This window comes from Pseudorasbora parva, chromosome 11, assembly GCF_024679245.1.
Source record: "Pseudorasbora parva isolate DD20220531a chromosome 11, ASM2467924v1, whole genome shotgun sequence".
NCBI classification, from domain to species: domain Eukaryota; kingdom Metazoa; phylum Chordata; class Actinopteri; order Cypriniformes; family Gobionidae; genus Pseudorasbora; species Pseudorasbora parva.
The window spans coordinates 26109853-26124315 of NC_090182.1; the positions used below are offsets into that span (position 1 = coordinate 26109853).

Here is a 14463-nt window from a genome sequence, read left to right on the forward strand (position 1 = left end):
TACAATGAAAAACATACTTTTATTATTGTGAATATAGTCTTAGGAATCCATTATTGTGAATGATAGACGTTTTAGACGGGTTTCTCACTAATAAGGCAGTCAAATGTGCGTGATCATGACTGGGTGCTGACGCTTGACTGGCCACGTCCAACCAGCCGCTGTCGAGCTACGAGTAACGCGTTCTCTATCACTGAAACTACAATGAAAAACATACTTTTATGATCGTGAATATAATCTTAGGAATCCATTTTGTTGAATGAGCATGCAACCAAATATGCGCTTGCATAAACCCCGCCTTACCCAAAATATCGACCATGTGACCGGCCGCTGAACGACACATTGCGCTGCAGCTGGATGGTAAACAAAACAGTTAGTGTGTTCATTTAGTTATTTTTCTCTTTCGACGGCTGGAGAATAGAAGAAGAAATCGTTCTTATAAAGTATGGCCATTGTCAAAAAGGACGATCGACTGACTGGTTCTCAAAGTTTACTGTGCGTCGGTTTTGCTGGGATTTTTAGCAAAACTGTAACGTCACCACTGGAAGTCGTAAAAATTTTGAGCCAAATAGGAACATTTCACTGTAAACGCGGTTTTCTGCACAGTTTTGTTTTTATTTGTCAGAATGAGGGAGTTAGAGCATTTTGGAAGGGTAATATGGTTTCCTGTTTACGGTTATTCCCCTACAGTGCTATTCACTTGGCAACTTACAAAAGGCAAGTATTAGATATTATAATTTTTCATGAATGAATGCTTGATAATAAGCGTAAATGTCCCATGTGCATTGTTTAATGTTAGCTGTTCAATCGGTTGTGTTGGTAAACAAAGACAACAGGAAGTTGATGTGTTAGCTTGCTAGCGTTCAAAAGTTGACGAGTGAACATAATTTAATTATAAATGTATATACTAACAAGAGGTGACTCATTTAAATGTACGTTACTTAATAAATTACATTTGTCAGGTAATTAAGATAAATACTTTTACTTGAACCTCCTTGCTTCATTAGCATAGCTTTTATTTCTATAGCGGGTTTACATTAGTTCATCTCGTAACACATCACGCCTTCGTCTCCTAACCAATCACGTAGCTCAGAAAACTAGCGCGTTGATGTGGCGTCATCCTGAACCCATAACCAGAGGGCTACCGTGGGCGTGGCCTTAATTCTGTAAAATCATAAAATGTGTGCGTTTGTAAAAAACCATAGACACGGGTGCGGTGTCAATCTCAGCTGTAGTGTTTTCGTGGACATTGCACTTGGCAACGCCTTTCACTTCAGCCTGTGCCTGGCGGGCCTGTCCATAAACAGAAGTACATCTTGTCACGTGTATTTTCCACATGCTGCATGGATGAACGGAGACACCGGAAACAGTTTTAGATAGACCCGTACATAGTGTTCCAGTATTCCAGGAAAACGCGTGGAGGGTGTATTGCGACCTGTTTTGAACACACTATTCCTGTAAAAAGAATACGTGTGTACCTCTCGAATGCAAATGTATGTTGTTGGTTAATATTAATAATCATTGTGTTGTGACAATTTTTAGTAAAGGATATCATTTTCTAGTACTGCTGTTAATACTATCTATATAATAATGTAATAATGAACACTAACCTACATCTTAATAACACAAAATAACAATGCTTAACATGAACTGATGAAATGATAACAACTGAACTGACTACTTTTTAAATTATAATTATATTTGTAAAATTTACGTAAACTTTTCAGTAATTCATACACTAAGAAAAAAAATCGCACTGGACTAAAAAATGTACTGCCAGAAAGTTTGGCTTTTTAGTATAAATATGTTAGCCCTACTGTTACCTGTAAGCTACTGTGCTCCAAAACAACAACAAATTAAGTTCTCATTTACAAGATATAAGCATTCAAAATTAGTCTTTCACTTTCGCCAATATATAGATATGTTATTTTGATGAAATCGCTGTGCACAGCTCTTGACAGCTTTTCTGTTCAATCAAATGCTCTCTAGAATCTAAAGTGCTGCCCCATACATTATAGCACAGAGCAGATCATGTGCACAAGTTGGCACAGACCAGAAAACACATCAGACCCATTTCCATTTTGCCTTTAAATACTTTATTTTAAAGTGATATGGAGGAGAAACAGGTAGAAAGGGATATGGAGGAGAGACTAGCATGAAACAGATCTAAACGGCTTTGGCAGAGCTGTGATATAAACAAAACACTATTGTCTATTTTAAATAGGGGATGAGAGTTATATGTCCTGCCCTGTCTTCCTGTTTCAGTGGAAATTATGTCAACACATTGTTTCATTCTGCATATTTCAAGGCACTTATCATAGACCGTAACTTATTTATGTTCAAGCATTTAAGCCCATTTAGCACACTTTTATGCACTTTCAGTCTTGTGGACTTACAATGGCTGCCAGTGGGTGTCTGCTAACTTCATGAGACCGCAGTGTGCCTCATTTGTCATTTAAGATGCCCTTTGCAGTCAGTATGCACACTTGATGCTCACTTCTGCTGAGCCTGCACTAGGGCTGCATGATTAATTGAAATCGATTAAACGCTGCTCCGTCTGAAGCACTGCAAGTTGCTTTTTAATAACGTTTGTTTGAAAAAACAAAAAAGGCGTTTAATAGCATGCTTTAACTTCATATCGTCAGTCGAGTGTTTGATATTTCCTTTATGTGAGCTGATGTGGCTTCTTATCACTGAATGTGGCAGACGATTGTGATAAAGTCTATATCGATTAGCACTGCATTATAATACATTTTATTATTATGAAAATACCCGAGAAGGCTTGAAGAACTAAAATACACCGTTGTCACGATCGTGTCTCTGTTTAAACAAAGCATTTCTATCTTCTTTTTATTCAGCGGCATAGCGTTGACTTCACATTAGGGATTTCCTGTAGGGTAAACCCAGCCTGATCTGCCAGCGATTTACTACTGCTTCTGTTACACTTTTGTGGGAACCAATCACAGACTGGCTTATCCACTTGGCATGCTATTGCGGGTTTAACATGATGGATAGAGAAGCTATGGGTCGTTGCCCGTTGATCACGCCTCTAGTGGTCTGATTGGTTGAAGGGCTATCTAATTGCATACAGAGTCATTTGAATTATGCTTATCACGCCATGTGTCGGATTGGTTGAAGGACTATTGCATCCAATTGAGTCATTTGAATAATGCATGTTTATTTGTGCAGTAGAAAATACAGAGCAGACTCCCCAGACCAATGTTCAATCTTAAATTGTGCTTGGTCCATTGATTGCCAGACAAGGGCTGCGTCCGAAACTTCGGAGGACATTTCAAGGCAGGAAGGCATCGAGGCACGTCCGAATCTAATATTAGCTTCACTTCCTGTCTCCTGAGATACCTTCATCTGATCGATTTATGAAGGCAGGATACATGTATCCTTCGCTGCCTTTGATATCCCACAATCCTGTGCTATCCATTCAGTGACAATTGAGCTGGGGGAAAAAGATGGCGTCCAAAAGTTGCGTTTGCTGGTCAGTTTGTGTATAAATGTATGTTTTCTTCTGATGTCATTTATAGTGAGAAATCTCTAATGTAGTAATTAAATGTGTTTAGTTCTCACCAAAGCTCTCTCTATTTTGCTGTAGACCATTAAACCGTTACACTGCCCTAGAAGTCTGTCCGAAATTAGTTTCGTGAGGTGCCTTCATGCACAAAATGCTCCCTTACAAGTCATTGTCTGATAAAGCAGCAAGGCAACAAGTCAGCTGCCTAGGTTTTTGGACGCAGCCAAGCTTTCCTGCCATTATATTACTTCTCTCTTCTAGCTTCTAGTTTTATTTTTAAATTATTATTATTATATTTATTATCAAATAAAAACATTATCGTAATAGTGATATTTCATATATACACACACACACACACACACACACACACACACACACACACACACACACACACACACACACACACACACACACACACACACACACACACACACACACACACACACACACACACACACACACACACACACACACACACACAGTGGGTACAGAAAGTATTCAGACCCGTATTCACTCTGTTATATTGCAGTCATTTGGTTAAATTATTTAAGTTAATTTTTTTCTCATTAATGTACACACAGCACCCCATATTAACAGAAAAACAGAATTGTTTTTGCAGATTTATTAAAAAAGAGAAACTGAAATATCAAATGGTCCCAAGTATTCAGACCCTTTGCTCAGTATTTAGTAGAAGCACCCTTTTGGTCTAATACAGCCATGAGTCTTTTTGGGAAAGATGTTTTTCACACCTGGATTGGGGGATCCTCTGCCCTTACTCCTTGCAGATCCTCTCCAGTTCTGTCAGGTTAGAAGGTAAATGTTGGTGGACAGCCATTTTCAGGTCTCTTTAGAGATGCTCAATCCGGTTTAAGTCAGGGCTCTGTCTGCACCATTGCAGCTGAAAAACACCCCCACAGCATGATGCTGCCACCACGATGCTTCACTGTTGGGACTGTATTCGACAGGTGATATTTTTCTCCACACATACTGCTTAGAATTAAGGCCAAAAAGTTCTATCAAACCAGAGAATCTTATTTCTCACCATATTGGAGTCATTCAGGTGTTTTTATTAGCGAACTTTCATGTGTCTTGCACTGAGGAGAGTCTTGGTCGGGCCAATGGACTGATAGAGGGCTGCAGTGATGGTTGACTTTCTACAACTTTCTCCCATCTCTTGACTGCATCTCTGAAGCTCATCCACAGTGATCTTTGAATTCTTCTTCATCTCTCACCTAGGCTCTTCTTCCCCAATAGCTGAGTTTGCCTGGACGGCCAGCTCTAGGAAGGGTTCTGGTCATCCCAAACGTCTTCCATTTAAGGGTTATAGAGGCCACTGTGCTCTTAGGAACCTTAAGTGCAACATAATTTTTTTTGTAACCGTGGCCAGATCTGTGCCTTGCCACTATTCTGTCTCTGAGCTCTTTAGGTAGTTAATTTGACCTCATGATTCTCATTTGCTCTGACATGCACGGTGAACTGTAAGGTCTTATATAGACAGGTGTGTGGCTTTCCTAATCAAGTCCAATCAGTATTATCAAACACAGGTGGACTCAAGTGAAGGTGTAGAACCATCTCAAGGCTGTTCAGAAGAAATGGACAGCACCTGAGTTAAACTCACTCATATAGAGACACTCATATAGTGTTACAGCAAAGGGTCTGAATGCTTAGGACCATGTGATGTTTAAGTTTTTCTTTTTTAATAAATCTGCAAAAATGTCAACAATTCTGTGTTTTTCTGCCAATATAGGTAGGGTGCTGTATGTACATTAATGAGAAAAAAAAGACCCTTAATGGTTTTAGCAAATAGCTGCAATATAAAAAAGAGTGAAAAATGTAAGGGGGTCTGAATACTTCCCGTACTCCCTGTATATATAGGTAATTATATATAGGTAATTAGTCTTAATATATAAGCACAAAATATTCACAAAAGTATAACAAGACTGTAGTGTTTAGGGTGCCATTTGGGACAGGGCCTGACTAAACCTACCTTTAGATCAGTAGGTATTTAAATATCATGAGAATATATCAGTTAGATGTGTCTGGTAGATAAGTCTGGTACTCTACACTTATCAAAAATGCTTACTGTACATTTTATTTCTATTTTTGGCAGTATTGTCCACCTTCACATTGATGAACTGGGTGATATCTCACAATGGAGAGCCATAGTAGCCGGTGGGCTGGCAGGTATATCTGCCGCTCTAGCAACATATCCGTTGGAGGTGGTTGAAACCAGACTTATTGCTCAGAATTGCAAAGAACCAACATACAGAGGGCTGCTGCATTCTCTCTCCAGCATCTACAGAAATGAAGGACTTCATGCTCTCTACCGGGGTTTTTCCCTCACAGTGTTAGGTATGTATTTGTTCAGACACTGTTTAGACCTCAGAATCATTCATTTACGCTAAATCTGAATTCAGACATCAAAACCAAGCTCATAGCCTTCTAATTAATAAAAGTTTTACAATTGTTAAAAAGTTGATGGAACTTAATGTTTGGATTACTGTGGAATAGGCGCTGTTCCATTCTCTGTTGGCTGCTATGCGGTATATGTCAATTTGGATAAGCTGTGGCAGGAGCGTCATGTTCGCTTCACGTCTTTGCAGAACTTCATCAATGGCTGTCTTGCGGCAGGAGTCGCTCAGACTCTCTCCTTCCCCTTTGAAACTGTTAAAAAGAAGATGCAGGTAAGAACAGGTGTAGTGTTATGTATTACCACAAGGGGGCAATGGTACCAATATCACAGACGTCCTTAAAAAAAAGTATATATATCATTTATTTTTATGAATAGCCTTTGCAACAGGTCACACAGGACAATGTTGGACACCATTATGTAGGACAAAAGGCCCTGCAGCAGCTGAGAATGTACATAGCATCCAGTATCTGCCTATGCCAAAGATAAATTGTCTAAAGATATCTGACCTTTAACACACACAACAAACATAGTGGTACAGCTGATCTAGTTCCTATATGTTTTGATTTGCTTTACAAACAGCCAAACTAGAAATGACAAGTTCTACTTTTTTTCTTTTGCAAGTTAAATTGCATTGTCAGAAATAAACAGAACAAAGCTGTTAAATATTTTGAGACTTTCAGTTTGGTGCTTAAAAAAGTATCGGTAAAACTTTACAAAGAGGTTTCCACTACTTAAGTTAACATAAGAATTAACAATACTTCTACAGCATTCATTAATCTTAGTTAAAATTTCAACATTTATATTATTAAAATCAAAAGTTGTATTTGTTAACATTAGTTAATCCACTGTAAATAAACACGAGCAAACAATGAACAGCTTTTTTATTAACTAATTAACAAAGATTAATAAATAATATAACAAATGTATGGCTCATTGTAAGGTTATGTTAGTTAATACATTAACGAATGTTAACAAATGAAACCTTATTGTATAGTGTTACCAACGTTTCTATTGACACAATCAACACAGCCTACGGAAAACACATCAAGAAGGTTTAAGGGTAGGTGAGTGTAGGAAAATGTGTTTCCGTAGCGCAGTCATTGCAAAACAAATGTACATGAATTGAATACAAATATTTTAATAATGTCAGTATTCTCTTATCCAAGTATTTTTTAATGATTAGGAATGTTTCTCAAATCTTTATTTTAGGCCCAGAGTCTTCTTTTGCCCCATTGTGGAGGAGTTGATGTCCATTTTAATGGAATGATAGACTGCTTCAGACAAGTCATCAAGAACAAGGGTGTCATGGCTCTTTGGAGTGGCCTTACAGCCAACATGGTGAAGGTGATGTCTGTTTTATGTGCTTGTGTGGTGAGAGAGATAAATATAACCCAATCCCCGTGAAAATGGTCATGCAAATTTCGATCTGTCATTTACAAAAAAAACTGTCAGGGTTGTATATTATACAAATATATTGCTCCTTGCAGTCTATGAAATTAATACAACAGATAGTAACATGAGTTTCTTGAGCTGGCTCTGCATTAAATAGCGTGCTCAAGTGTCTTCGGTGGTTGTTTATGGAAATACTTTATATAAATAATGTATTTCTGCTATCTTGTTTTCTTTTATTCATTACAGATTGTCCCGTATTTTGGTCTGCTCTTCAGCTGCTTTGAGATGTGTAAGCAAGTCTGCCTTTACCGGAATGGCTATATCATTTCTCCACTAAGCTACAAACTGAAACCAGGCGTGGACCAAAGCCTGGGCCCATATGAACTGCAGGAGTTTAAGCGCTACCTGAGAAACAGAAAATCACAAAAAGCACAGGAATCCATAGGAAACCGCTGGTAACTAATCCCAAGAGTTTTCATGAATAAACAGTACTCTGAGAAGTGCATTGATATTAAGCATTTGTACTGCTGGAATGCACAGTGTATTGTTCAAAGTGGTACTTTGTGCAGTATATTTGATTATTACAAATGGTTTACCTCCTGTTGTATTTAACATCCGATATGGTATTTTAAGGATTCTGCACATACATACTTGAAGCACAGTCTGTTATGCACATTCTACAGTACCTCAAAAACCTCAGACAGGCCCTTAAAGGAAAGTAGTGCGTCTACGAGGTATTATTAAAGGTGCCCTTTCATTTCAACATTTACATGTATTGCTTTTAGATTTACACTCCATTAAAAAGTGTAAGAACCATCTAATCACTCAGGAAAATATGTTGAACATAATTTCAACCGTAAAGAGCAATGCCTTTGTCAAACAAAGTATTAGTCTTATACTGGATTTTAGCTCTTTGGCCTTTTTAAAGGTTTTCTGTTATTTATGAACCGCATGCTCAGGACCATACATGGTCATATTGTGCAGTTTTGGCATTGGCTCATGTGATCATATACAATGATTCTGAATCTGCATTGTAATGGAATATCCTGCTGAACTGGACACATGGTAACCCAACAATTAACAACTGATTTATGGTTTTCGATTATATCATTAAGATCTTAAAGCACATTGTAAAAAGTATTTGCAATAAACATCTTAGTCCTTGTTCAACTTATTGTTGTAAACTCTCTGTTGATTATATAATACAAACACAATTGAATTATATGAGAAGAAATGGCAGTGATTGAGATAGTATTGATTTTGTATTGTCTGCTGTAGTCACGTGTGTCCAAAATGGATCACTGGCTTTGCCACACAGTCAAAAGTCATGTGAAGGACTTTGCACTGACATGTCGGCCTGTTTCCTTTCACACACATGCCCTTGGAGATCATTAACTGGAGACGGACAGCAATCTAGCTGGTAAAAAACATGCATGCTATGTCACCTTGGAGAACTGCTTCGTGGCTTTGACAGCTGAAAGAAAAAAAAACTGGATAATCCTGATTCTCTTGCTGTATTGGACTCACATGTCAGTGTGTATCAAAATCAGTGCAGAATGTATGCTTTTTTTGTTGTTGTTACGTTATAAATAGTATTAGTCATGAATTATTGGAAACCAAACTTTCTCTTAAAAAAAAACTTCCTGTTGTCATTTACGCTTTCCACCTTGAAAAGGCTTAAGGTTACCTTTCGAGCCATTCATCTCCGTCATCACGCGATGGCCCCGCCTTCTGGAATTTGTGACGTTTGTCTACAGTCCAATCAAATCTTGAAGCGTTGGATACGTATTTCTCTCGCGAGACGAACCATTTAAAACCGTTGCTTCAACTTTTCAATCGGCCATTTCGAATCAGCCGGCATTCCACATTAGTCCTGTGGCAGAGCGGGATATACCTCTTCAAGCAACACCACTCTTAACACCATCAAACAATGAATGAGACCGCCATCTCTTTCGCCAAGGACTTCTTGGCCGGTGGTATTGCCGCTGCTGTCTCTAAAACCGCCGTTGCCCCCATTGAGAGAGTCAAGCTGCTGCTTCAGGTAACGTTATATGTGTGATGTGATTATCGGATTTATTATATAATCCCAGATTTAAAAATATTAGAATGGGAGAAAATGTAATACAACCAGCTCAGTGTAATCCTATAACTGATAATGGTTCAAATAAAATGTGATAGTATTTTCAGATTTTAAAATGCAGTTGTACACTGAATGGCGATTAGCCATATAACGTTAATAGTACGTTATAACGCATGTACAATAGTAAACGTCTGATGATACGGCGAACCATGTCAATAGCGGGTGTTTCTAATATAATTTGAGCCGTTTAATAACTGAACTGGTCGTCAAATATTTCGTTAGAGGATCGGCTAACGTTAGGCCTTGAGTGCTTGTAACCTTTAGCTACCCTCCTCGAGAGCAACTTGAGAAATGTCTCGATCGACAACCATTTAGCGCCCATACGACTGGAATTTAACAGCGCTAAATGAGCTTGTTGCTTTTACTGTGGCTTTGAGAAGAGACTTTATTTCTTTTAAAACTCTTCCGTGAAACACTGTGAACCAGCATCTTCACTCATCGCGCCAAGGTCGCGAGAAGGGGAGGCGAGGCCTGTGAATAGCTAACGTAGGCCTTTATTGCTAGCTTGCAAGCTAACGTTCGCGTCCTAGGACGAAACATCCGCTATTAGGAGGACACTCTGTTCTATGGGCGTATCATGATAAAGCTTTGATATAATGTTAAATAGTTCCACCTCATACACCATTTTAAACGAATTTAAGTTTTTATGTGAATGCCTCTCATTTTTACAGAAACTTTTTCCCGGAAGATATCGCGTGTTTCGCGTCGTCGGCTTCTTTCGTTTCGCATAATCACGCTTTAGCGGTTCCTCGTTTCTGTTAAACCATCGCCATTTTATACAATTTCTCGGTTAATTTAGTTTTATTTGCTTTAGTTTGACATTTGTAATCTCAGATGCTTGCATTAATTAATTCACGGTTTCATTGTGCTTACATTGACTTTCTCTTATGTTTACAGGTGCAACATGCTAGCAAACAGATTACAGCGGATATGCAGTACAAGGGCATTGTAGACTGCGTGGTTCGTATTCCCAAGGAGCAGGGCTTCCTGTCGTTCTGGAGAGGAAACTTGGCCAATGTCATCAGATACTTCCCCACCCAGGCCCTCAACTTTGCTTTCAAGGACAAGTACAAGAAGGTATTCCTTGATGGCGTGGACAAGCGCACCCAGTTCTGGAGGTACTTCGCTGGTAACCTGGCCTCAGGTGGTGCTGCCGGTGCTACATCCCTATGCTTTGTGTACCCCCTCGACTTTGCCAGAACCCGTCTGGCCGCCGACGTCGGCAAGGCTGGAGCACAAAGAGAGTTCTCTGGCCTGGGTAACTGCTTGGCAAAGATCTTCAAGTCTGATGGTCTCAAAGGATTGTACCAGGGCTTCAATGTATCTGTGCAGGGTATCATCATTTACAGAGCCGCCTACTTCGGCATCTATGACACAGCTAAGGGTGAGTCCACGCTGCGTTTAAGGCATCATATTCAGTGTGTGTGCAATTGATGCATTAATTACATCTGCTCCTTTGTCTTTAGGTATGCTGCCAGATCCCAAGAACACCCACATTGTTGTCAGCTGGATGATTGCTCAGTCTGTGACTGCTGTTGCTGGTCTTGCATCCTACCCCTTCGACACAGTCCGTCGTCGTATGATGATGCAGTCTGGACGCAAAGGAGGCAAGTTACTGCTTTGCTTTTAATGTTTCTAGTACAATTTGACTTGGTAAAGTAGTGAATTAATTTTTCTTTTTCTATTGCAGCCGACATCATGTACAGTGGCACAATTGACTGCTGGAAGAAGATCTCTCGTGATGAGGGTGGCAAGGCTTTCTTCAAGGGAGCTTGGTCCAATGTTCTCAGAGGCATGGGTGGTGCCTTTGTGCTAGTCTTGTATGATGAGCTGAAGAAGGTCATGTAACTGTTTCCTGTCCACCATTCAATGTGAGATGTTTAACTGTAACATATCTTGTACATTTGGAAGGACTCTCAAATTCCGCCTTATTTATAGGGACCAGCTAGTATGTCAGTACTAGTTGTACTGGGGAAATTGTTTTTGCGGTTTTCTTTTGCCCCATTCATCTTTTTCTCTTTGTTCCCCTCACCATACTGTCATTCCCAGAAAGAAAGAATGCCAGGTACTAAAATCTACCTGTTTTCCAGCCGGTCTGTTTTTAGTCAATGTATCAATAAAGACCCACTGAATGAACCTAAACCATAACTTGTCTTTTCTCGTTGTATAACAGGTGTTGTAAATGATTCTGCCACTTGGATTGCTTCTGCCTTGCTCTAAATACAAAAAACGGTTGAACTGTCACCGCCCTTTTAAAAATCCGCACCAGTTGTCATAAGTGTCAAGGTGTATATTCAAAGGCTAGACTTCACACATGCCTCTAGACATTTTCCCAGATGACGTGCAGTATTTTGTTTCTTTAGATGCAACCTCATACCCTGTTGGCCTTCCAGAGTTGTGCTTGAGTCTGAGCCAAGGACAGCTGAGGAGACACTTGTGCCACTCATAATTCACTCCTTAAACTCATGATTTATTTGAGGCCTACATGTTTTGGTGTAGTGTAATCCAAATGTCAATGTATAATTTGTGCTTATATCATGCCTCTGCATTTTTACATTTGAGATGGGTTTTTCTTTTTGAGGTTTTGGTTGCTAAAGTTATTAAGTATATCTGCAAAGCTTATAGAGCAGTGGTTCCCAAAACGTTTGAATACCAGTGCACGTTTTGCATGTATCCCTCATCTAACACCTGATTCAACTTAATAGCTCAGTGGAGACTGGAAGACTTGAATTAGGTGTGTCTAATGAGGGAGACATACAAAATGTGTAGTGGTGAGGGGTCCCCAGGACAGGTTTGGTTTAGTCACATGAAACTAAAAGGGTGAATTTGCTGAAGCTTAAGCTGATCAGAAGGTCCCAGTGTTGCAGGTAAAGCCTAATGTTAGTAACTAGAATGAAACTAACAATTTTGAGGCTAATGGCTCTCAAGTGATTCACTTGGAGAATGTGGCACAAGTATGCCCTCTTGTACTTAACCTTGGTGACCTCTTGGCAGATATCAAGCTAGTCGTAAATTAGCACACTAATCTGCCCTTGTATCACCTTCACTTCAAGTGTGTTGAGTTCCAGAGTGATATTTACAGGATGAAAATTAGTTTTTTAAAAACAAATCTAAATGAATTTACCACCTGTCCTGGCACTTCTTTTGTCAGTTACGTGCGAATTCGTTTAAAAGAACAAATTCAGTTTCCATAATGGATCGTGTATGCGTTAACACTGAGCCGATTACACAAGAGCCGGACTCGCCAATGCATGTTCACGCTTGGTCGTGACGTAATTCCGGGGAAGGCGGTTGAAACTTGCGCTGGCTGGCAGCAGGCTCTTCTACTAGCAGATCACATGACTTGTACAGATTCGGTCGTATGGTTCTATTTTTATGGGCTTAATCTCTGGCTGGCTTTGACAGCAACCTCTATTCCATGTGACTGTAGCGGTTTAATCATATGCCAGCTGTCTGAATTAACCTGTCCCAAGAATCCATTTCTCCTCTGCTAACTGGATCGTTGAGGCTGATAAACAAGGAAAGTGGTGGTACTTTACCAGAAACTATGAGGCTTTTGATTCGTCTCAGTGACCCGGTCACACACACACACACACACACATCGTTCAGTGGTCCTTTTTACAGGCTAAAAGGTTAAGACAATAACGAGTTGTCCGTTATGAATTTGGAATGTAATATTAGCACAGTGATAGTCTCTTGGCCGGTTTCACGGATAAGGCTTTAGCCTATAGAACTCCTGAGAGCAACTTGCACGGATATATCTTAAAATATGGTCGTGCCATTGTTTTATCTCAAGAACACCGGTAAACTACTACTCCCCCTCCCCCCTCGAAATTTCGAAAGATTTTAAGAATTTTATTGTTGGCAATAGCTTAACTTTTGTCTTATCTCACAAGCATGTGATCTTTGGTTATAATGTTAAAGACCAATGTTCAAAGGATGCTGATTTCATATCCACAAATGCAAGTTTAGGCTATAAATGGCAAGGCCAATTTCATAATGTTTGAGAAGGGAGATTAAACTGCAGATGTAAAGCCAAATCCGAATAACTGCATAACAATTATCTTTAAGTAGACACTAGATTACAAAATGTTTGATTGATGTAGGCCTAATAAGACAGGGTCTTTGAGGTGGACTCCCTCAACTTCAACGTGAAATGTAGAAAATCTCTCTCTCTCTCTCTCTCTCTCTCTCTCTCTCTCTCTCAATTCAATTCAGCTTTATTGGCATGACTGTCGGATAGTACAATGTTGCCAAAGCATTAAACATGTAACAAGTTATACAGGTATAGATATCTAAATACAAAATATAATTAAAGAAGAAAAAAAAACATATACATTGCTATATTGTAAATATATTATGACATAACTCAATCGGTTGTAAAATACAGGGTAAATGGCTACAGAGAGCAGTGAAGATACTAAAGAGGGTTCAGCCTTTGTCCCTCGTGATATGGCAGGGGGACACTGTTCTGCCAAGTGGATACATTTCTCTTTTTCTCCTAAGATATAACACAGTTTGGCGATGTCACTTGCTTGCTGGAGGCTCTCTCTCTCTCTCGCCAATGTTCTTATTCATTTTTTTTGTTAGCCTTGTTGCATGTTGTACAGGTGCTGGTCATATAATTAGACTATCATCAAAATGTATTTCACTAATTCATTCATTACATTTATTTTAATTTTGATGATTAACTGACAACTAAAGAAAACCCCAAATTCAGTATCTCAGAAAATGTGAATATTGTGGAACGGTTCAAAATTGTAGACACCTGGTGCCACACTCTAATCAGCTATTTACTCAAAACACCTGCAAAGGCCTTTAAATGGTCTCTCAGTCTCTGTAGGCTCCACAATCATGGGGAAGACTGCTGACTTGACAGTCGTCCAAAAGATGGCCACTGACACGGTGCAAAAAAGTGTACAAACAATATAACCACACTGTTTTAGAAATTTTAGAGCACTTCATGCGTCCTGCTGCTAACTTTATGGAGATGCA

General features: G+C 39.3%; 2 protein-coding genes across 3 annotated transcripts; both read left to right on the forward strand.

Annotated features, from left to right (window-relative positions):
- The first annotated feature begins 288 nt into the window (after positions 1-288).
- Positions 289-8502, forward strand: slc25a43 (solute carrier family 25 member 43). Of its 2 annotated transcripts, none has more exons than XM_067457596.1 (5): positions 289-714; positions 5634-5875; positions 6035-6207; positions 7146-7280; positions 7575-8502. In XM_067457596.1, the coding sequence occupies exons 1-5, from the start codon at positions 443-445 to the stop codon at positions 7785-7787; spliced, it is 1035 nt and encodes a 344-aa protein (XP_067313697.1). In that variant the 5' UTR covers positions 289-442; the 3' UTR covers positions 7788-8502. The 2 variants fall into 2 exon arrangements, with proteins under 2 accessions (XP_067313697.1, XP_067313698.1); XM_067457597.1 differs by lacking the exon at positions 289-714 and adding an exon at positions 775-1490.
- Positions 8503-9162: 660 nt separating this feature from the next.
- On the forward strand, positions 9163-11610 carry slc25a5 (solute carrier family 25 member 5). Its single transcript, XM_067457598.1, has 4 exons — positions 9163-9369; positions 10366-10852; positions 10935-11075; positions 11159-11610. Exons 1-4 carry the CDS (start codon positions 9259-9261, stop codon positions 11314-11316), a joined length of 897 nt encoding a protein of 298 aa, XP_067313699.1. The 5' UTR covers positions 9163-9258; the 3' UTR covers positions 11317-11610.
- The last annotated feature ends 2853 nt before the right edge of the window (positions 11611-14463 follow it).

Coding starts and splice junctions, on each gene's coding strand:
- slc25a43 (XM_067457596.1), top strand. CDS start 443: ATGGCCATTGTCAAAAAGGACGATCGACTGACTGGTTCTCAAAGTTTA. Junction 715..5,633: donor CACTTGGCAACTTACAAAAG/GCAAGTATTAGA, acceptor TATTTTTGGCAG/TATTGTCCACCTTCACATTG. Junction 7,281..7,574: donor TTACAGCCAACATGGTGAAG/GTGATGTCTGTT, acceptor TATTCATTACAG/ATTGTCCCGTATTTTGGTCT.
- slc25a5 (XM_067457598.1), top strand. CDS start 9,259: ATGAATGAGACCGCCATCTCTTTCGCCAAGGACTTCTTGGCCGGTGGT. Junction 10,853..10,934: donor CATCTATGACACAGCTAAGG/GTGAGTCCACGC, acceptor CTTTGTCTTTAG/GTATGCTGCCAGATCCCAAG. Junction 11,076..11,158: donor GCAGTCTGGACGCAAAGGAG/GCAAGTTACTGC, acceptor TTTCTATTGCAG/CCGACATCATGTACAGTGGC.